The sequence below is a fragment of the Scleropages formosus genome, chromosome 25, assembly GCF_900964775.1.
Source record: "Scleropages formosus chromosome 25, fSclFor1.1, whole genome shotgun sequence".
In the NCBI taxonomy this organism is placed as follows: Eukaryota; Metazoa; Chordata; class Actinopteri; order Osteoglossiformes; family Osteoglossidae; genus Scleropages; species Scleropages formosus.
The window spans coordinates 8562096-8585940 of record NC_041830.1 but is presented as its reverse complement, the minus strand read 5'-3'; the positions used below and the strand labels follow the sequence as shown (position 1 = coordinate 8585940).

At 43.7% G+C, this 23845-nt stretch overlaps 1 protein-coding gene across 1 annotated transcript; it reads right to left on the bottom strand.

Moving 5' to 3' along the window:
- Positions 1–10: 10 nt before the first annotated feature.
- Positions 11–23433, bottom strand: ankfy1 (ankyrin repeat and FYVE domain containing 1). The gene is made up of 25 exons (XM_018741980.2): positions 23404–23433; positions 18240–18435; positions 17792–17910; positions 16620–16755; positions 16162–16285; positions 14793–14942; positions 12942–13107; positions 11639–11843; positions 10189–10257; positions 9569–9771; positions 9104–9201; positions 8812–9019; positions 8610–8708; positions 8275–8428; positions 7607–7775; positions 6923–7041; positions 5699–5855; positions 4799–4999; positions 4386–4562; positions 4156–4303; positions 3905–3995; positions 3110–3234; positions 2815–2961; positions 1828–1918; positions 11–1731 (listed from the first exon to the last, which is right to left on the bottom strand). Exons 1-25 carry the CDS (start codon positions 23411–23413, stop codon positions 1599–1601), a joined length of 3495 nt encoding a protein of 1164 aa, XP_018597496.1. The 5' UTR covers positions 23414–23433; the 3' UTR covers positions 11–1598.
- Between the last annotated feature and the right edge of the window lie 412 nt (positions 23434–23845).

The window sequence follows — 23845 nt, the reverse complement described above, 5'->3', positions numbered from 1 at the left end:
TTTTTTGGGGAAGAGAAATGGACAAAAAACTAGTACATATGAGGTGGTAAACCAATACTGAATAACAAGTCCACTTTGGGTTTTCTGATGACCTTTATGTAAATTTGTGTCCTCCCATTTTTTTTTCTCCATGAGTACTAGAGGAAGAAATGGGCTAAATATCTGAGCGTACAGATACAATACAATGTGCGTAAAAGGTTAACAATGTGCATAAAAGATTAACTGAGGCAAGTTTTAAGTTTGTCACATTGACAAAAAGCACAAACTGCATAAGTACAAAACAGTTATAGTGGTCAAAAATATTATACATTTATCTGTACAATTTATCAATATCTAGAGTGGACCATTGACCCCGATCACATTCTTCCTCCAACATGACGACAATGATTACGAAATGTAATGCATCCTGCAGCAGTGTTAACCTAATGGTATTTGAAATATAAGGTCACATGAAGAATTAAAATACTGGTAATTCAGAACTTTTCTTGAATTGTCCCTAAAACAAGTTCTGCTTGATCTGAAGAGTTCATGGACATATCCTTTGGTTGTCTGTGAAAACAAGACTTAAAATGTGCTACAAAGGAAAGCTCATGCTTATGCATAGAAAGCTTTTAGTATGATTTCATCAAAAGACAATGACCATTTTATCACATACAAATGACAGATCTTTCTCGGTTGTACAAATACAGCTTTTCACCCTCCCCGTTTCCTCGAAGCCATTTTCTAATTTCCGGAATACTCCAAAACAGAGGAAGGAATCCTGTACTGAGAAGAGACAGTCACCAAGTCCAGTAACTGAATAAACTACAGACTAGTAAGTTAAATCTGTAAAATTCATCTAGTTCTGACAAAGCAAAGACAGTGAACATGCAGAAAATAAAAGTTTCAGAAAGATCCACTGATTATTCCTGTAACTAATGTCTGTGACTAGTGTAAGTTACATTTTTGTTACATTTTCAAAGATAAAGTAAATGCAGCAAAATTTATTGGTTATGGTGTCTAGTCACCACTATACGTTTACCATATTAGTGTCTGAGTATTTGCAATCACTGAATTGACAATTCTAGGAATAAAGTATTGTAAAGCGTAAAGTGGAATCGAGCCGAAGCTTTCATCACGAGGAATCAACTACTGAAATCACTGCGCCCCACTGTGTAGTAACCCCTCCACTGGGTATGAACATCCTAGCAGCCATTTCTCATCATTTCATTCCAGCCACTACAATAGGAATGTTTATCTCTGACAGTCATGAATAAGACGCTGTGATCAAAATCAGGGGTCACTGCTGTAACACCCCCCAGCCCCTATCAAATACCCTAAACATAACCCCGAGTGCCATGTCCTCATCAATCCTCAACTTTTGTCTTTGTGCACATTTGGATCACCAGACCAGAATATTAAATTCTACTTAAAAGTCCACTATAACACACACAGCTGAAGGACTGGAGGAAAAGAACATAGTAGTGGTCCAAAGTTCACCCAGGCTCTTCCCAGGGGGTGCTGTCCACAGGCTGCCTGAGGCTTGCCAACACGTCAGTCAAAATGCAGCATGGCGGCGGCAGCCCTGGATTGGAGGAAGTGGCTGTGGTGGGTGGGCCTTAGGACACCCCGCCCAGCGTGAGCACGTCAAAGCAGATGTCACACACCCGCACAGGCTTGTTCAGGTCAAACTTGATGATGGGGATCTCTTTCAAGGAACACTTGTGGCACAGCAGGCGCCCGCAGTGGCGACTGCAGTGAGCCGAATAGGGAGAAGCACAAAACTTGCAATCAATCTTTTTGTGTGCAGAAAAGACCCAGAAGAAAAGAAATTCAGCCGAAACTTACCAATGATGCTTCCTTGTCGTGACGCCGAATTTTGCTGCACATTCGTAACAGTTTGATCCATCACACCATGGAGGCTCCTTAGACAACATATCTTCCACAGATAAAATACACTTCATTACAGTTCATCCTTTATATCAAAAAAAGCTACACTGTGCCCTCAACTTACTAACACGGTTGACACTAGAAGTCAAACTGAAAAGTTGCTTTTACCACACTGCAATAAAGAAAAGCTTAATACATCTATCCAGTTTTAAACAGGTTATGTTTTGTGAAAATCTCAGACAAAGCTATAGTAAATAAAAACTAGTCTTAACACTTCCATCCATCCATTATCAGCAACAACTTGTCTAGGGTCTCAGTGGTCCATATCTGTAAAGCATACAGTGTCAGACAGGCTGCACCCCCAACACACCACTACATCACAGTGCAACACTTATTACATTTATAAACTGAAATTAAGACTTTAAGATTACTTTTCATTTAATTAAGTTAAAATTAGAACTAATTTAAAAATTACTGAAAAAAATTGTTTATCTTTGCAAACTCCTATTCAATTAAGACTGTTGACTGACTCATCCCATAGACATGTGCAACACTCCTCATTCTGTTACTGATCACCAATTAAGCAATACCAGACAGGAGCTGTAAACACATACTGTAGAAGCTCATGGAATAAAGGTGGTCCTTCACCTTTGTTGTGACTGTGTTCTATTTGAGTATTTTGCTGATGGCAAGCAGAAATGCAGGCTATTTTTGCCCCACAAAAAACAAATTTTGGAAAACAAAAAAAAAAAAAGTGAAGTAAATCGGGAAATGTTTGGATCTTCAGATATTCATGACATGTTCATAACATCAGGTACTACTGTATTACATATTGTTAATGTTACAGTAATACATTGTTAGAACTCACTGTCCATTGCCACTGCCACTGTTTATTTTCATAGTTATATGGTCCAACCTTTGATGGGAGCGAGTCTTATTTCCTACCTAGAAGGCGGAAGAGCAGCTGCTTGGTGGCCACCTGGTAGTTAAAGATGTTGATGCCCTGGTTGTTGTTGACCCCCAGTCGAGCCCCAGACCTCACAATGGCCCGGCACAGGTTGGCATTACCCTTCATGTAAGCCAGCAGAAGCACTACCAAGGAAGAGAGCGAGACGACAAAAAAAAAAAAAAAAAAAAAAAAAAAAAGAGAAAACATTACTCAAGCCAGCACATGCTTCATACATGGTGCCGAGTTACAGCTGCACAAATGGTTGTTCCCAGAGAAGCTCCACATTCTCACCTGTGTTCCCTTCGTTGTCAGGTTTGTCTAAAGGGTACTCTGGCATACACTCCAGGAACAACTCAAAGATGGCGGCAGCATTCTCCTTTCCATACTGGCCGAGGACGTGCATTGGTGACTGACCTCTGTCAAAACAGGAACCACTTTTCCCCTCAACTATGACCGTTGGTGAATTCTAAATCATTCCAGAATTTTTTTTTTTTTTTTTTTTTTAAAGTTAAAAATGCTCACACACACATTGCAAGGTTCTTCTGAGGATTTCCTGGTATTTCTCAATCAATGTCTGTCCTCATATGTTGAAAACACAGCATTACCCGACAACAGAGATGCTAAGGTATGTGCTCTACTACAACCTGGAATGCACTTCTACCTCATGAACATACCTACTCACCTAATGGTTTCAGCCATATTTTTGTCTCTATATTTAGGTGAGTTGTGTATAAAATGGGGTTATACACTAATTTCACTCTTTATCTGAGCCCTGTAAAATGTCAGAAAACATTTATTAAATTAATAGATTATTAAAATTAATAATTAAATTGTTAAATAATTTACTACTATTTATTCAGTAAACATCTTGATGCTTTAGAGAGTGCTAGCTGTGATTAATTGGACTTACTAAATTTCTGCGCTCTTGTTTCCTACACAAATCCAAACAAGGTATGGTCCTTTTGTGGTGTCGACAGAGTACAGACAACAGAAATGGCTTTCACAGCTCCAATCAGACAAATAAGGATTGACAAAAGAACAAGCACGCTTTGGAGAAGCGCAAAGCAGATGTTAATTAACCTGCACCTGAGGTTGAAGGCTTCAGCATCAATGTTGGACTCTGTGAGAAGGGCACGCACGTTGTTCAGACGTCCGTGCATCACAGCAATGTGGAGAGCTAGAAAAGAGGCAAGGACAGTGTTCATCAGCAGCAGTTAGTTGTGTATTTGGAACACTGTTTGGTACACATGCTTGGTATAAATGTCCTCTCAAAGTTCCAGAGTGTACACTTGTGTCTAAGAGAAGAGCATGGGGGACGGATCCAGAGCAGTTCCTACCATTGTTGCCGTTCTCATCTACGGCCGAGAAGTCAACACCGTTCTCGAGCAGCACGGAGCAGATAGTGGGCAGGTCCTGCTGGGCGGCCAGGTGCAGCGCTGTCTGCCTGTGCTTGGTCAGTTCATTCACCTTGGCTCCGGCCAGCAGCTGTGCAGACATGCAGACACAAGTCAGGGTGGGGGTTTCATGGATTGAGCCCCTTGGTTTACTTGGGAAGGGAGGTATTCACCAGGTTGCGGACAATGATTTCAGAGCCAGCCTGCACAGCCAGGTGGAGGGGCGTGAGCTTGGCGGCATCCTGGACCCGCGAGTTCACGTTGGCCTGTACGCTGATGAGGAAGAGCACGCTCTCGATGTCCGAGTTCTGCACAGCCACGTGGAGGAAGTTCCGCCCTTTGTTGTCCACCTAGATGAAAACAATTCAGAATGCAAATATGACAGGAACCATCAGTATCATCTTTATGTATGAAGCAAAGATACCAGCACAGATTGATGTGCAATTTCCTTGCTCGCTCTGTTCTACCTTCAGAGGGCCACATCCCACATTACTCCATTAGTGATGCTTGAAAGCATATCGCCAACTAAACAGCACTCTGGGTATGGCCTCGGCTGGCTACCATCCAATTTTGGACTGCTCCCCACCTGCTCAGCAGCCCCCGGCTCTCTCTTCAGGATGGCCTCAGCGGCCTTGTTGTTCTTGTGGGTCATGGCACAAGCAAAGGGGGTCATGCCCTGCCGATCCCGCACATTGAGACGGATATCCGGGTGCGAGATTAGAAGCTGAATGATCACACCGTGCTGGTTACTTATGGCCACATGGATAGGAGTTCGACCCTCGGCATCCTGCAGAGAGAGAGAGAGAGAGAGAGAGAGAGAGAGAGAGAGAGAGAGAGAGAGAGAGAGAGAGAGAGAGAGAGAGAGAGAGAGAGAGAGACGCTCAGGACTGGTCCATCAACATTGGACCAAATGCTTTTGGAGTTCTCCACGTTACCTGGGTACTTCAAGTTTAACTCAGGACTCAACATTCTATATAGTGTCTTGATTTTGACAGACATTACTTCCATTATTGTCAAATAAAAACACAAAATTATAAAGTTCATTGGCACATTACTGGGCCTTGGTTGACCGTATATTCGAATGACCAGACAGCATAGTACATCACAATACCTATTTTTAAAGTACATTTCCCAGAAAAATCAGATTACTTTATTTCAGTACTTGAAATGATTCAGACATACAACTTAGAGAATACTGTATTTTTCTGCCAATACAAAATAGGAACTGTTATATTCTTTGCATCAGCCTGTTGTGCATGGTGTGCAGACATTTCAAATACGAAAAAAGCTTCAGCTGAAATTTACGCTGACAAATTGCTCCACTTTGTAAAAACAAAATTTTAATTAAAAATGTTAAACATCTTTCTGACTTCAAAAACAGACAGTTCCATTTGGTTGAACCACAATGTGCCAAAAACGTACAGTAAGGTGAAGTGTGTAAACTGTCCCGTGGTGCTTGTGCTGCTGCTTCAAGCGCTGAGCTCACCTGTGCATTGACATTAGCACCAAACTCAAGCAGGCACTGCACCACCTCCTCGAGGCCCCAGCTGGAGGCCAGGTGCAGCGGTGTCTGGCCATCCCGAGCCTCCTCATCACCCTCCCCATTGGGGCCAGGCCGCCGGGGGCTGTTTACATCACACCCGCTGGGAGGAGAACAGAACAGAACATCATGGAGTCAGAGTTGAGGACACACTGACCCCCATGGAGCTGGGCAAAGGGCCCAGCAATAGTTTGCCTACTTTGGAGACTTGTTTTTGTCAGTAAAAGGGTTTTAGTTCTTAAGAGTATTGTCACACTTGGCCTGATCACATATCCAGTTCACGTTAGCGCTGGTTCACCCGGATTATACAGCCTGTGACCCAGAACTGCTCATTTAACGGATGCGATTAGGACGTACATTGCCAACGCGACGCACCCAAGAAATTAGTAGCATGGACAGTAATTTGTAACAAACAAGCAGGCATGACCCGTGACAATCCCATTACCCACATCATCGTTCCCCAAATCCTATGCTGACATTGCTGTCCTACTTCAGCAATTACTGAACCAACTAATTAATTAATTTCCCAGTTTAAACAGTTGAGACTTATTTCCCTGGCCTAAGGTCACAACATGTTTATGGAGATTTGGAAAACCTGTGCCATATCAGGATAAAATCTAAGAAACTCTCAGCTACATGGACATTTAAACAGGACCCCAATTTCACAACACAGATATGCATATTCAGGTGTTGTTGCCCCACTGGGTTATATACTGAGTCCTAAACTTGTAAACACAAATGGGACTGGAAGTCTGTTCATAACTCCAGTCACCATTAAGCTACAATCAAAAACACCCAAATAAGAGAGACATAACTTCAAGTTGTAAAGGCTGGAAGTAAAGTCTATTGGTCTATATTCCTTCTGACTCTTTGGATACCAGCTAATGATGGGATGAGAAACGCAGGTAATTTTTGTTCCGCAACACATTTTAGAAAGTAAAATGGTAAAGAAAAAGCAAATAAAAAGAAAAAAAAACTGGAAAATGTTTTTAATCTTTGGAAATTCCAAATTTGCATGTTCATACCAAGAGGAATCAGCATTCAGGTTTTTGGCATTCAGTAAAAGTTTCATTATCTACTTTAAGGTAAAAAAAATCTCATATGAAACCATGACAGCTTCAGTGCATCTCTGGTTGGTCACATGATGCTGCATGGTGTAGAAGAGTTCACCTGCGAATGAGGAAGCAGGCCATGTTCTCGTTGTTCTCATCCACAGCCCTGTGCAGAAGGGTCTGCTGACAGCCCCCTGGGCCTTGGCTCCAGGAGGTCGAATCACAGCCGTGTCTCACCTGTAAGGTAGAGGAGAGTCCAGAATGAATCCCAACAGCCTACCCCAGTTCCCTTATTTTACAGTTACAGAAAGGACACTTTGGACACCTTTATTACACAGTCACATAGGTTCTTAGAAAACATTTAGAGATACTGTATCGTAGAACTTCATGTCAACTTCTTCAGGGGTAGAGCAGCAGGGCCCCTTTGTAGGATATGGACATTCAGACAGTCCTACTTGCCGTCTCTAAGGTCTACATTAACCTCTCAAAATAGAAATCCCAACTTGCACCATAGACACCATAGAGCAGCAGGTGGCGTAGCTGTTACAACCAACAGCTTTGGATTCTAAGGACCCAGGTCCAAACCCCATGTCCTGCTGTAGTACCCTTGATCATTGTAATTACCCTGAATTGCTCCAGTAACAAGCACTCTGCTCTGTAAACAGGTAAGTAATTATAAATTGCTTTGGTGAAAAGCATCAGCTAAATGAGTAAAAGCAAACATTTTTTACACAATTATAGTTTTATAATGAAATTCATGAGCTCCAACTCTTCCGCTAGTATCAGACAGAGAGAGACTCACTAAGGTAGAGGCAATGTCCTCCAGGCCATTCTCCAAAGCCAGCCACAGCGGAGGGTTGCCCTTCTCATCAACCATCGACATGTCAGCACCCCGTGTGCAGATCGCATCCACCACCAGGGGAAGCTGGTTTTTGATCGCCAACTGCAGAGCCGTCTCGCCGTCCTGCGTCCTGCTTTGAGCAAGCAAAACCCTGAGAGATACTTCAAGTGTAAAATTATCAGCTGCTGACTCCTAAGTGATGTTAAATATAATGTTAGCATAAATCAAAGAACTACTACCTGGGATAAGAATATAATTGAAACTCGGAGGAATGTAATGTGTTCAGAATCATCTACCATTTAAGTGCATTTGAACATTTTCTATTTCCTTCAGCTTTACTAATTCAGTTGCAATATTTTGATGCTGTGATATATATCTGAATATTCTCTCTGTAAAATGACATACGAAATGAAATGAATTTTATTCTGCTAGAAAAATGTAACAATCTGTATAATAATAAATGCTGGATTTCTCTTTACATAGTGAAGTTTGTGGTCAATGGCAATGTTTTTTCTGTTTTGTTATTCTCGCTGTGCACGAGGGAGGGGGGCATTAAAAAAAAAAAAAAAAAAAAAAAAAAAAAAAAAAAAAAATTCTACTTCCATATGTTCCAACCACCCTGTACGGACCTCACATTAATGTCGGCCTGATGCTCCAGCAGGAAAAGGGCACTTTTGCTGTCCTGTCGTTGGATGGCCATGTGGAGTAGAGTCTGCCCGTTGGACATGGTGTCATTGATAGATGCCCCAGAGCCTAGAAGCTGAGCGGCTATTGTGTGCATCCCTGATGAACAAAAAGCATTTACAAACTTCCAAGACTTAAAACTCCTAGGCTTTGCTCACAAAAATTAAAGTAACAGAGTTACAGTTTCTAGCCTGCGTAACTGTGTTGATCCTACAAAGTGTGGTATAAATGAGTTTGAGGTGCTGATGGAAGATGGTCAGCCGACTGCAGTGAAACATACCGGTCCACAGTGCCAACCCTAACACCGTCTGGTCCATGGAGTCTTTGAGACTGAAGTCTGGGATAATCTGCAGGTTGTTGGTGGCGTGTAGCGCATTTGCTGCCAAAAGAAAAACAAACCCAAACGCACAGAAAAACATGAGCACATTGCAAGCACACAAGACATTTTCTGGGAGATAAAGGGCAAAGTGAGCAACGACTACCTTTCTGCTCCAGGATGACAGACACCACATCAGGATGGTTGTGCATAATGGCCATGTGCAGAGGAGTCTGGCGGTACACTCCATGGGCCCGCTCGGCATCAGGCCCAGCGCTTTCTGTCTGCAGGTTGGGGTTGGCCCCCTGTTGGAGCAGCTCGGCTGTGAGGCTGGGAAGGCCATGACGGCAGGCCGTGTGCAGAGGGGTCTCACCCTGTGGAAGTCAGAGGCGGGGTCATTGCTCTGTTCACAGAAAGCCCGTTGAGCCAGACGAGCAGCCCAGAACGTGAACACCTACCCACTTATTGGAGTGGTTCACCTTTGCCCCATGGGTGGCCAGGAAGAGGGCAGCCGCCTCACGTCCGGCTCCAGCTGCCCTCTGCATCAGGCAGTTTCCTGGACAAACAAAGAGAATTATTTTGTAACAGACGTTGAAGTGGCAACAAGAACCGTTTTCAGCATCACCTTTCACCGCCAAACTCGTCTGACACATTTTATACCCCAAGAGGTGACATACAAGCCACGCGTTTTCACAGCTAGACAGCTAGGCTCAAGAGTCCTACAGGGCCCCTTCCTAGGATTTGAAGAGTCAATCTAAATGATATAAGACAGCAACCTTCATCATTCCACCCCCTGCTTTTGTCAGAAAGAATTCAGTTGGTCATGTGTGAAATGCTGTTACTTTCCATTAGAACAATAAGTCAGCTGGCTACTCTAGGTCACTACTCATGTAGCCACTTGATGTGTGAGCTTCAGGGAGCACCTGTGGCAGCGTCAGGTGCATCCGGGTCGCTGCCCCTCTGGATGAGGCGAGCCGCAAAGCTGTTTTCATCGAAGGAGGTCCCGTTAACCACAGGCGCGTCATCCTCAAAGGGGTTCACCGATGGGTCCGAGGCCACAGTGATGTACTGGAGGGCCAGCCAGAGAGCCGTGCTCCCCTCATGGTCCTTCAGCTCCAGGTCCAACCTGTTGGGGCAGGGAAAGGGACAGATCAGTATGTAAACTCACTCACTGCCAGAACCTCAGGCCATAAAGTCACAGCTTGAATCTAAAATGTTATCATTTTATACTACCTTCTAGGAGGGTTAAGTACACCCCCTGAAAAGGTTACACAAACTGCAAAATGTCAAATTATAATCCAGCATAGCGAAAGGAAAACATACTCTTAAAACTAGCCTTCTGGTAAAATATTTCACATAAAGCAGTGAAATAAATAATAGAAATGAAGCTCCCACTGTGGTAAGAAATGTTCAAAACTATGCTCAAAACAGCAAAAGAAAATATCTGCAGAGCATGTGTAATACATGTGTTAGGAGAGCAGATAAACATATCAGCAGGGCCAGCACCGTGAACTGCGTTAACACCCACAGCGGCCATACTCACTGTTTGCACTGCAGGAGCTGGTTGAAGACGGGCTCGTTCCCGGACAACACGGCCTCGTGCAAAGGAGTCCTGTAGCCGGAGTGAGAAACAGCCACTGATTGCACAGAGCGTCAGAAACAACGTGATGTGCAAAGACCAAGAGAACCTCTATTGTTTTCCCCATATGCACAAGGTCACCTTTACTAAGCATCATTTCTCAGTCCTGGGGTTTGTCTCCCTTCCTGATGCTTGGTTTTGTCCCACATTAACTCTTATTTGAGGTTCTTCTAATAATCGAACAAATTGCAAGTTTCAATTTGGATTAAAGTGAGCATGTTAACAGAATGAAAGCAGTAGAATGCAGAATGTATATTTTATATCAAAATAAAACATGTACACATACATACACACAGGAGTGACAATTGCAATGGATCTTCCAAAGCATTTGTGGTTTTTATCATTTTCACACGATTAATGTTGTTTAATACTTCAACAAGTTACATTTTACTTAAATACTTTGTACTGTATATTTGCAGTAGAAAATCCTTTGAAATATTGAAATACAATTAAAAGTAAATTTGTTGCCTTTCATCAAATATCCTACCACTGAGGGAAGAGGCTGGTGAAACAATATGAAAATTCCATCCAATTCTGCATTAAATCAGTGTTTTATGCTCAAAAAATTACTTTAAATATTTGAACTCAGTGATTAACAATTTGGGTTTCATTTCACCAGTTAACAAAACTTTTTTTTTTTTTTCTTGTCTGTTGAAAACTCTGAAAAATTAACACTATGATGCATTGGACTGATCAATCCAATATCAAGGAATACAAGGGTTTGTCATGCAAATTAACAGTATAAATTGTCATTTGAAAATTTCTTAAACACAAACATCTCTATTTTAAAAATAACTACAACCAAACAAATTAGTGGTTGATTAAATAAAGATCAAATCAAAATAACGTTGGTATATGTAATCATCACAGTTGGGTGAAAATCACTATTATTTATACACCTTATTTCTGTATTTCATCATCACATGTATTCTGTAACAGAAATTCTGATTTTAAGGCATCGCTCTTAGGTGCACTCTGGAACCCACCATACAAAGTGCTGCACAAAAAAAAAGCTGAGCTGAACAGCTGAAAATGAAATGAACTATGCCATTAATTCAATAAGCAGCTATTTATTGCCAAGGTTAGTTTAAACTTTAAAGGACCAGGACTGTCAATAACTGCTGTGAAGGATACTGGATGTTCAGTCAGTTGTCAAATAAACAAAAAAGCTGAAAATACACTAAACTAAATGTGAATTAGAACAGTTCTTGGGTACAATACCGAAAACTGAAAGAATGAGTTTCTAAAAGCATTAATGTCAACCCCAAAGGTAGTTCTTAGGCAAGAGATAACAGGGTGCATAACAAAGGGCTGTTATAAAAGCAGAGAGCTGGCCCCTTCCCCTGCCACTTGCCTGCCCTTGCTGTTCTGCATGTTGGGGTTTGCTCCAGTCTTGAGTAGCGCCTCGGCGATGCGGGTCATCCCGGCCATCACCTCGGTAGAATGCTTTTTGGGGCTGAAGGAGCACACCAGGTGCAGCGGTGTCTCCACAGCGCCCTTTGTGGCTGCATTGACTTTTGCCGAATGCCGGATGAGAAAGGTAGAGGCAAACTCGTCACCTGCGGCAGGGGGTAAAGGAGACACCGTGTCCGAATCCAAAATGGGATTCTGATAGGAATTTACATGACCGTGCTGTCTGTTTTACTTATCAAATCACTAGAACAGAAAGTCAATGAAGTTACAAGTATCATAACACAACAATAGATTGAAACCAACAGAGAAACCAGACAAAAGACTTGGACTGGATTCCAAGGCAACCAGTTCCTGGCAGTCCAGCAACAGAGCCCAGTTCTCAACAGGAACCAGATAAAATCCACAGCTTTCCCCTTTCCTAAAGATGATTATTATTATGAGGGTTGACTGAACAGTTTAGACACAATACTCATCATTCTGCATCTGGGGGTTCCTCGGGTCTGGGTACCTTTTCCAAAGTACCTTCCTTTACACACTATACAGTTCTTGCAGTACTAGAAAAAAAAAAATCTTAGCTGTACAGCAGCAGATTTTTTTTTTTTGTTAAACATCCCTACCTTTTTTAATCTCTTCATAATTGTTTTCCTGCCGCATTTTCTGGGTTGCAAGTGCTTCATTCAATACTTCTTTGTGACACATTTGATGAAACATCACTTACAGCCACCATCGCAGAATAGGCTTTAATGGATGTGTATGACAACTGAAGGACTAAACAGAAAGTTGCTCTAACCTGTTGTGCAGTCACAAGGCCTTGACCTCGACAGGACGAGGGCAGTACACTGGGTCTCAGAACTTTATTACAAAACCTTATTAACCCACTTATTTCTTGACTGAAGCCTCTATTAAAGGCAACTCACTGGGACAGCTTTATACAAATGGCAAAATAATCAGACGAGGACAGGCTAGGTTAAGATGCTGTGTCACAACCAAAAGTTAAAGTAAGGGAAAGTGAGATGAACAGCCCAAAGTTTTCTGAAAACAACCTGGTTACTTCATGGTTTTTATTTCTCCAGGCTCATTTCCTCTGCCTCATATCTATGGTGTTCCACCTTCATGTACACCCAGATGTTACAGCAGTCTCACACCGAGAAGCAACCGGTTTGTCTCACAAGGCTGCAGGGTGGATACCACCAGTGTGAACGGCACAAACGAAGCTCTGATTGTGACCGCAGGATGAGTCCCACCTCTCTGGATGGCCTTGTGCAGCAGGCTCCACCCACTCTGGTCCACCATGTCTACATCGGCTTTGTTGTTCACCAGGGTGGTGGCGATGCTCTCTAACTTGCGGGACAGCGCCAGGTCCAGAGCCAAGTCTCCATTATTGTCCAGTTCATTTAGCTTCCCAGGTAGCTGAGTGAGGGAGAACAAGAGCAGAGAATTAGTGAAGCACTGCTAAGAGAAGAAACAGAAGAGAAAAACGTGCATCTGTATGGTCCCTATCCGGATTTTGACTTATCCATGCAACAAATATTATGATGTTTCTTTATCTGCACCAAAATTTTGAGTAACTTCATTCTAGACAAGGCATCCAGTCCACGTGAGCTGAGACTGCAGTTAAAAATTGTACCAAGCAGTTGTGCGAGATGCACTGATTCATGGGTGGCATGTACAAATGCTCAGTTTCCCACTGGAAGAAGCAAGTTTTGTGTGTACTCATGTATTAGTGCGCTCTACCGTCCCATTTTTGCATCTTGTCTGTGAAAATTGTAAATATGAATCTAAAAGAAGGGATGAAGAAAAACTTATGGGAAAAAGTAGAAAAAAAAAAGGTGAAACAAGAGATTGTCATAGTAATGCTTGCGGTGAAAGACCAAAAAAAAAAAAAAAAAAGCCATCTATCTTTTGCCTCCCCTCCCCCTCCAGCCTTATGCCCTGTGCTGCCAGGCTAGGCTCCAGCTCCCGGCAACCCCGCATGGGACAAGCAGTTTCAGATGATGTGTGTGCGTGTGCATCTTTTGCTTTGGGTTCATCAAAATTTCCAGTGCATGAGTATCAAATAAACAAAAAGAGCTCAAAATATTGGTGGTGGTGATAGTCACAAGTTACACGAAACACCATCATCTCCCTTCTCTTCCCTTGCTGAAGCCAGTTGAACTGCATTGAACTTTTTCTTATGGTGTTAGGCTTTGCGGGTGATTTCTGGGTGAACTTGAAATGGCATTAGAACAAGTTTGAATTTTTCCCATTCAAATTAACATAATTGCGCTCATTATCTGAATTTTCGTCAGAAGGGCCCTTTTCAGGAACAAGGTACCGATAACAGGTGACAAGCATAGCTTGATAAATATCGTCGCCATGAGTGTTTCCGGAGGATTTAGCTTTGCACGACGCTGGAAACATGCCCTTGACGTGCAGCTAAACCAGCAAAGCACCACACATGTGAAGCAGCAGGTGCCGCACATTATGAACCTCTTCAGGATCTGCGGCAAATGATCCTGTGCTGCTTCTTTAATGACTCTTGTTCAGTCTGTGTCTGAAGTTCAAACTGTAAACTGTTTTAACACCAGGTAATCATTATACTCAAGGCCATAAATATACATCCTCAGCAAGCAATGTGTCATCTGATGCTGAAGACCATCTTGGCACTGAGCTCCATGACTGAACTTTATCTAAGGAAGCAACGGGGAAATGCCCCAAAAACAGTCAACAAACATCAACACAAAACTGACTTAAACAATGACGACCATTTGTTTACTTCTTGCCTAAATTTTGCATAACCACCCCATTGATGAAAATGCAGCACCAATACATTATGTATTTTGTTTGTTTTTAACATGTTACTTAAAACTGGGTTAGATTTCAGTGTCATAAATAAATAAGGCATCCTGCTGGCATTCCACTGTGGCCACGTTGCAGCATTTATTAATATCATATGCAAGAAATGACGCTCATGTTACATAAGAACTGAACATGCATGTGCCTGATACATTGCGAAGAAAACACCAGAAGCCAAAACACCTATGGCAAGAGATGGAGGCAACATCCAAACTGTGTAACGTGATTGCGTTTACCACCTGAGAGCCAAGGCGGGATACCTGTGAATCCATCTCTATGAGGTACAGGAAGACCACATCCTCGCGCTCCACTCTGATGGCTTTGTGGAGCGGGAACTCTGTCCTCGATTTGATCATCTTGTAGAGCAGCTGTGCACTCATTGTGCTGAAGTCTTCTTTCCTCAGGTCATCCTTCGAGAAACAAGGATACAAAAATCAGGGTCAGCTCCTCCAGAACATTAGATTTCTTGGCACACAAGCTGGGCTTCTCAGCACCAGTTTTGGCAGATCCCTGGGAGGACAGGATTTCCAGATAGTGTTTAAGCACCTCTCGAGCTCAGCACCGAGGGAGGAGGGCAAATCAGGCTAATTAGGATAACAACTAGTTCAATGGCCAAGTTCTCACAAAGGCTGAAAACCTGCACTCGGCCACAGCGTAAAGCTCTTCAGTCCACTCCGTCAACAAAATCAGTTCTCTTTACTTACAGCAAGTCCTCCACCTACAAAGACCTAGACATACAACAGCTGTCTCATCATCTTTATTATATTGTTTTGGAATCCCAGCGTTGGCCCTAATGTCTAATGATCACTGCTCAACCTATTGTGTGATAACATCAAAATGTTTTATTTACAGAACTTCTGTGATTCTATTCAATTTACTTTTTTAATTTGTTGCTAGCCTGTGGAATGTGAGGATTCTGGTGTTGGAGCAAAGAAAAGGCAAAAGAAAACAAATCTAAGTGAAAATAGCAGCACATCATGAAAATACAGGATGTACAGTGCAGTATATTTTAACATGATAGTTGTGAAAACATAAAACATAATCCTACTGTATTATACAATGCAGCATTCATACATTGTTTACTGTATATATCTTGATGGTTTATATAATATAGCAGAAGAGTATTTTAACTTCAACAGCTAAAAACATGGATCAGCAGGAGGCATAGTGGTAAGGGTTGTCACTGCGCACTCAAAGGACCCATGTTCGAATCCTACCTTGCGCTGTAGTACCTTTCAGCATGCTACTTAGCCTAAAATGCTCAAGTAAAAATAACTCGGCTGTAAAAATGGGTAAATCAGTATAAGTAGCTCAATGCTGTAAAATGCTTCATAGAAAATAGTGTATGATTCATAAATTTGAATGTATCAACGAAAGGTTTGAAATCCTTCGAGGCAGAAATGCAAGCCTGACATGTACACATTCAAAGCACTGCTTTTTAACCAGACAGGACTGAACACGTTGCTGCAGATTCACCAACAGCAAGATCAAAGGGGATTAGAGGTTACATCATTTGAAAAAATGAATCTCAGAACACCGTGAAAGCAGTTTGCGAGGAAGACTGCATTTCAAACCATATATTATTTTCAATCGGAGTAACCGTTTACAGAGTGGTGACTGATTCTTTACCCAGTGACTGGCGATGATCTCCCCACAGTAATTCATCAGGGTGCTGGCGTTGAGCTCCTCAGCTGTCTGATAGAACCGGATGCAGTTCCTCACGTTCACCGATGACATCACTCCCTTCTCACACCTGCCGGGGAAGACACGTAAGATCTCAGGGTAACGTGGTCACGTTGTCAATGAAGTTCTCTCCAGGTGTACATTGGGGCGTTCAACTTTGCCCAAGGTTTTTTGTTTATTGCTCCAGCTGAGCCACAGACCATTTTACCTGACTGAACCCCCTTTCCTGAGCATAGTGTATGAACTGGAGAATCTGCTAGAGCAGAACTTCCAGGACAACTACAAACAGGCCTGGTGTGTCCTGTGGTTGAAACCCAAGGCAACACAGAAATGCTCTGAGCAAAGATAGCCCAGGAACCTGATGAGATATGCACGCGCCAAGGAGTAGCTGGACCAATGGCTACCTTTCTCGCAAGAGCTGCAGCTGGAAACGGTTCGCCAGCTTCATGAGGTCAATCAGGAAGGCATCGTCCTCGTTCAACTCCAGCTCGTCCGTGTATGCCCAGCGGAGCATTGCCATGGCAACGTCTGGTTTGGTGTCTGCGGAGAGTTGGAGGGGAGCCATGAGATCACAGGTGACCCTCTGATTATGAAAAGGCTGTCATAATGCGGATTGTTCCAGTATGTTTCATACACACTGGTTTCTTGTGGCACAAATATTCAAATTACATTTTTTCAGACACTGGCATTTTCCAAATAATTTAAGTGCATTTTCATCACTGTTTTATTTTCTCAAATTTGTCTTCTATTGTGAATATTTGCTGCCTTTCTGTATCCTGCCATTAGCTAGTAATAAAATGCACTCACAGAATAGAAACAATAGAGGTGAAGGACTGTGACTAACTCACTTTCAATGTTTACAGCACAAAGCACCTCAGAGTTAATCAAAATTTTCAACTAAAACGTTTTGTAACGCATTTCTAATTTACGTTAGCTATACCCAAGCTTTTCACAAACCGCTACCAATAAAAAAGCTGTGGAACACTGGTTTTACTGAGCTTTTGTCGTCTGTGTAAAGAAAAAGTGACCTGAAGCTGACAAACCCTGGACATGATTATATGAGCAAAATGACATTGAACAGAAGGTTGTGGAGGTCACATACTTTATTTTCAGTCATTTTAAAAGTGTTTTATTTTTAATGTAGGCTGAAGTTAAACATTTTAAAACTGGAATGTACCCCAACTTGTGCCGTTTCTGGGATTCAGCACACCTCCATAACCCTGTTCTATGCAGTAAGCAGACTGCTCTCTTCATTTCTTACAGCTATTTCTAAGGGCTTTACATGATCTAACCTTTTAATAATCATAGGATGTCTATATTATTCAGCTTTTATTGACTGTGGCATGGTGGTACAAATGACTCTAGAATTACTAATAAATCAAGTTATGAACAGCGGTATTGGTACTGTGTTTGTAAGCTGAGGACCGAGTGTAAAGTATAGTATAACTTATGGTTAATCAGCACATCCATCATTTGATCCATCTGAGTCCCCATTGCGCTTCTCACATAACACCTGTGCACAAAGCCACGCTTGAGTCTTCCCTGTGGATTACACTGTCAGTGGAAACAAACTCACCAGATAAGTCCAGTTCTGTAACAGAGGCCAAGTTGGACAGGCTCCAGATGTCGCTGCGGGCTGCCAGGACAAATTTGTGTGCGCTGTACCTCTTCTCGCCAACATTTACCTTCAAGTCACTAAAGAGGGACGCAACATGGAAAATAAATAGCAGCAAAAAGAAGGGAAAAAAAAAGGGGGGGGAAAAAAAAAAAAGACACCACCACCTAACCAACGCCACAACAAAACCAAACAAACAGAAGTACGTCATACGATGTGTTTTCAACCACCATAGTGCAAAGTGACCCTGTTTGAAGTCACCCCTTGAGAAAAGTAAGACAACCACCTTCATCTGTTGACTTTGTCAAGTCCTACTTAACGAATGGGACGTGGAAGTGCTTGAGGCATCATGATCTTGGGTGCCAAGATCAGACAGCAAAAATGTGCAGCGACTGCCTCCCCCACACACCTGTACTGGTCCTGCTGGTAGAGCTCGCCCACAATGGTCAGCAAGCGGCAGACAAAGGAATCGTCCCCTCCGCTCCCGCGGCTCGCCTGAGCCGCCAGCGTGGCGCAGCGCTTCTCCGTCTCCGCCAGCCGCTGCTGCATCTTCACATACTCCTGCCGCAGCAGGGCGAGGTGCTTCTGCAGCTTGGCCACCTCCTCTGCGGAGACACATTGGTAGCATGTGAGACCCGCTATGGAGGTGGGCCTCTACGGAGGCCTACGGAGAAGTTCCGTCAAGCTTTCGCACCTGTGCAAAAATCGACACCCACTTTCTCTTCGAAGAAACGAAAGGAAAAACATCTCGTATAAAACCATAAGCTTTCTGTTCAACCCTTTACTTGCAGTTATGCATGGATTTTGCAACTTATGAACAGAACTGGGGTCAGAAGCCTATAACCTGATTTGCTCATAAATCCATAGTCACTTTTACCACTAATTCAGTCAATAAAATTTTAGTGGGATAGGTTCTGCAAAAACCTCAGACAAAGCTATAATAAATAAAAAAATACTCTAATAGTTATTTTTATGAACACCAACGAAAATTAAATATAAGATTTGTGAAATTTTTTAAAAATCTAATTTCCACATTCTCCTGACCAGCAGCTGACTATTCATCCCAAAAGCATGTGCAGCGCTCAGTCAGCTTCTTGATTATACTTAATTACTGTAATTAAAAAATACTTTGACAACTCTTTTAACTTCAAACTGCATTAAAACTAATTGAAACTGATAAAACATAAAAACAATAAGTCCCTCAAGCTTTTACTTAATGGGATTTCTGACCAATTCATCCCAGAAACATGTGTATCAGTCCTCATTTCGGTGACCAACCTTTAACACCACCAAAAAACTAGTTGTAAACACACCGGAAAAGAGATAGGCAACACCGCAGCACAACTGCTGTCTCATAGTGCCTGGGTGGTTTGGGAGGATGTGGGTTCGAGCCCTGCTCGGTCTGTGTGGCATTTCTATGTTCTTCCCGTGTCTGCGTGGGTTTCCCTTGGGCGCTCTGGTTTCCTCCCACAGTCCAAAGACATGCTCTTTAGGTTCACCCATAGTGTGTGAGTGACAGAGAGAGGGAGTGTGTGTGTGTGTGTTCCACTGATGTATGGATGAGCCAGTGACCCAGTGTAAGTAGTGTATCTAGCAGTGTAAGTCACCTCGGCGAATAAGGTGTGTGGGCTGACAGTAACACTATATAGAGTTCACTGGAAGTCACTTTGGAGAAAAGCATCTGCTAAAGTAACATTAAGGCGGAAATGAAGTGAATTAAATTGGTCCCACTGCCAGCCAATGCACGTGCTTTACTGCCCAATATCAGGCAGCAGGTCTCTCACTCTGCAAAATGCAGAAATTTTCAAATGTATAAGTGAAGAAAACACAATACATAGAGGAAAAAGTGTGCATCTTGAAAAACTCAAAACTCAGTCATTTGTAACTTGACAAGCGATTTACCTAAATTTCATTTCATTATCATACAGCTCAGCCTCTCAAGAAAAAAAAAAAAGTGTCAAAGTCTGAAGAAGCTAGCCCAGTGTGTTTAGAGTAGGTGTGCATCCTATGCTACAAAAATACACATTTATATTCAACAAGAAGAGTCACTCGGTTTTACGCAGCAATTAAATCCTGTCCAAATAACACAAGACAAAAGATGAATCTGATTTCTGAATCTGAGATGAGACCTAGAAGTAAACAAATCAAATTTAACTGCAAACACGTGGCAATAATTGCAACTAGACTGACGCAGCAGACACGGCTCTCATTTAAACCAGAATAAAAGTACGGCCTGGACCGCTTGTGGTCCATGGGCGGTTCAATATGTGGACGCGGAAGATATGGGCACACAGCAAAGCTGCAGCCACATCTGTGCATGACAGACAATCGCAAGCAAAGCTTAGATAACTATACTACAAACCGGCGGGAGATCCCGCACTTTGAGTCCAGCTTCTCCGTCTTCTTCAGAGCGAAGGTCCTCGTGACCAGTTCCAGCAAAATACATGGCATGAAGAATAAATCCACTTCTCTTCCGACTTTACAGATTATTCTACACAAACTCACATGGAGATTACCCTACCGAAAGAACGGTTCAGGGTCTGGCCCAGCGACACAAAACTTGCGTAACTTTACCGATTTGCACGTAAACAAAGCTCATCAGTTCAGCTGACCAACTCAAGTCTGACCGTGGCTGACAATTAGTAGAAGAACTTAGTTCCCCTCAAAAAGCTGCTGACACAAGACAGCTGGGAAGAGTTTTCTCCAACAAGACATCAAATGTGTCAGCAGCAGGATTCTTCCCCAAGTTCCATTTTCTTGAAACTGACCACTAAGTTGCAGTTTCTCCGAAACACGGTAGAGGAGGCATTTTACCCCACCTCCTTCCCGCCGATCTGCGGGGCCAGCCTCTATTAGTGACGCGGTGAGGAAATGAGAAGAAAGCCGCCCCCCCCCCCGCCGCACTCTCCCACCCATTCCGACAGGAAAGAAAAGTGCTGCAACAGCAGAGTGCGGAGCCTTCACTTACATTACTCTTTCCAGCATTCCTCAAAACTAGGGCTCATCGCTGCGCTTCCTTCACGTTAAAAAACCACCCGCATGAGAGCAAAATGGCGCCTGCGTGTTTTACTGCCCTAGAAGGACTCATTCAGGAACGCAGCCCAGCTCGCTGGGCCCTCTTCATTTCACAGCTTCAACATGATGCATGCTGATATAGACCTCATACGCAAATTATTACACAAATGTGGAGGTATACATTTTTTTTTTAAAATTAACAACTATACATTTACACCATGTCAAAGTTTCACCCTAAAAAGGTGTATTGATAACACGTTGATCTGCCTTGCAGGAACCAAACTGTGGGGGTCTATAGTAATAATGGTGGCGCGATGACACAGCGTGTGGCTGGGTGGTGCAAGGGGACGGGGGATCGATCCCCACTCAGCGTGTGTGGAGTTTGTTTGTTCTCCGGAAGTCTGCATGGGTTTCCTCCGGGTGCTCTGGTTTCCTCCCACACTCCAAAGACATGCTGTTCAGGTTCCCCCATAGTGTGTGAGTGACAGAGAGAGAGTGTGTGTGTGTTCCACTGATGTATGGCCGAGTGACCCATTATAAGTAGTGTATCTAGCAGTGTAAGTCACCATGGTGAATAAGGTGTGTGCGCTCTTAACACTACATATAGAGTTCACTGGAAGTCGCTTTGGAGAAAAGCATCTTGCTAAATAAATAAATGTAAAGGTAAGTAACTCAGAGCCATTATACATGGCAATAAACATACCTGAAACTATTTAGTGTTAATGTGCTATAATTAATTATTCTGGTGTTCCCCCCCCATCTGCATCTCTGGGAAACAATACTGAATAAAACTCAAATCACTCGATACTAATCTAATAAAAAAAAAATCAGAAGGCAACAGCTACATTTATCCACAGTAATTACAATTAGATTTGTTAATTTAGCAGATGCTTTTCTCCCGAGTTACACAGTGTTACACCGTGTTACACCATGGCGAACTCCCTATAATCATTCTCACATACAGAGAAATGTAACACACACACACACACACACACACACACACACACACAGTACAATCTGGAATCACAGCATCACATGTATTTGGACTGTTGGAGGAAACCCACACAAACACAAGAACATACAGACAGCAGACACACCAAGTGGGGACTGCACCCACGTCCTCTACTCGCCGTACTATGGTTCCACCCATAGAGCGCAGGCAATAGACAGGTGGCAGTTTCCACGACAACAGAAAGTCAGAAACAATAAGTGGAAAAAAATAATCGTCCCAGGGCTTTAAGACTGAGGGGTTTTGATTGTTGAAATGAAATGTTGCAAATAATACACCAAATACCCAGAGACTACTGACACCCCAGTAGTGTTCAGGGCTGTTCCCTTACAACCAGAAGGTTCCGGATTCGAATCCCCATCCTGCTGCGGTACCCTTACAGTGCTACTATGAGTATAAAGTAGATTTTTTTGACACTGTATGCCGCATTCAAAAAAGCTGTCAGGTAAGAAAATGTTAATAATAATGTCAATAATTAACCCTGTGTATCCTGAAATACAAAGTCTGCGCGCCTGGGGACGGTGTCTCAGATCATCATGAAGTGCTCCTCACGTGATCAGACAGCAGACACGGGCAAACCTACCCCATAATAACCATAATCATGTTTATGAGATCCATCATGAGGCCTCCTTTCTAGGCAGCAAAGGAAGTGGGACACCGAGGCGTCCGCCTCCATACGGGAAGGTTTCTCCACCGGTCTGACACCTCTTGTTTGGCCACTACCTTCGGCGATCAATGACGTGTGTCTCTCTCTCTCTCTCTCTCTCTCAGACACACACACACAGTCACTGCCATGCATGGACAGTGAAGCATGTAGCGTGTAAGCACCGACCCGTCCCTTCGTGAAATCGGAACGTGTGTTTTGCGGTCACACTGGCACTCACTCACTCACTCACTCACAGACATGAGGCAGCGCAGACCGGTGTGTGTCCTCTGGGTCACCGCACGGCGTGGGCGTGACATCTCAGATTTGCGTGCACCTGCTGACGCGGGAGTGTGATGATCACGAGCACATCTGTCTGTCTCTCTCTCACACACACACACACACACACACACACACACACTGCAGCTGTACCACCTGGCCAGCCTCTCTGTGTGTGTGTGTGTGAGACTAACAGCGCGAGTGCACAGCTGCTTCAGTCCGGCAGGGAGCGCGCAGCTCGCACCTCCTCCTCGTGCGCGAGAGCCGCCCGCCGTCGCCCCAGGCGCGACCTGCTGCTGCTCGAGCTCGACGTCACCGCTCGGAACAGTGTAACAACTGAAGAGGTGCTCGAAGGAAGCGGCGGACCAGTGCGGACTCCCGAACTGTCGTGCTTCTTCTGACACTGTCCCCCCTTCCCACCCAGTCCCCGACACACACACACAGCCGAGCCCAGAGGGCGGCCTGGGGCTCCCCGGCTCCTCACTGGGCTGCTGCTCTCCAGAAACCTGCACCGTTCCGTCACAGCGGTGACATCTTGACATCATTTCCCGCATTGAGAAACAACCTGCGGCTGAAGTGGAACAAAAAAGAGCTCTCAGGGCGGGTGCACAGCGCTCAGTGACTTACCTTCCGCCATGTTGGGTCCGGGCTCTCCGCCGCCTATCGCGAGAGCAGGAAAGAGACGCGCCGCGACAGTTTCACTGAGAGAAGGGGGCGATGGGCGGGGCAACGGAAAGATCGGAAGGCGGATTGGTGGACGGGATGAGGGGCGGGACGAGTGACGGACCAAAGGTAACCCTGCGCGGAGTTGGTCCCGCCCATAGCCCCTGAAAAATCCGTGAGCGACGAACTAACAGCGCTGTGCTGGTTCGTCCGTGGTGGGGACGCGTTTTGCTCGGGCCGCATCTCAGGTAGCGGTTTATTATAGTATAAAATATAGTATTATGGGCGGCGTGGTGGCACAGCGAGTAGCGCTGCTATCTTACAGCACCTGGGTGGTGCAAGAGGACATGGGTTCAATCCCCACTCAGTCTGTGTGGAGTTTGCATGTTCTTTTTGTGTGGGTTTA

What these genes read in the sequence shown, in the direction of transcription:
- ankfy1 (XM_018741980.2), bottom strand. An exon ending in AGATCATCGCCAGTCACTGG is followed by an intron (nt 14,943 to 16,161) that starts GTAAAGAATCAG and finishes TGTTTCTCGAAG; the next exon opens with GATGACCTGAGGAAAGAAGA. An exon ending in CAGGCCGACATTAATGTGAG is followed by an intron (nt 7,776 to 8,274) that starts GTCCGTACAGGG and finishes TGCTCAAAGCAG; the next exon opens with GACGCAGGACGGCGAGACGG.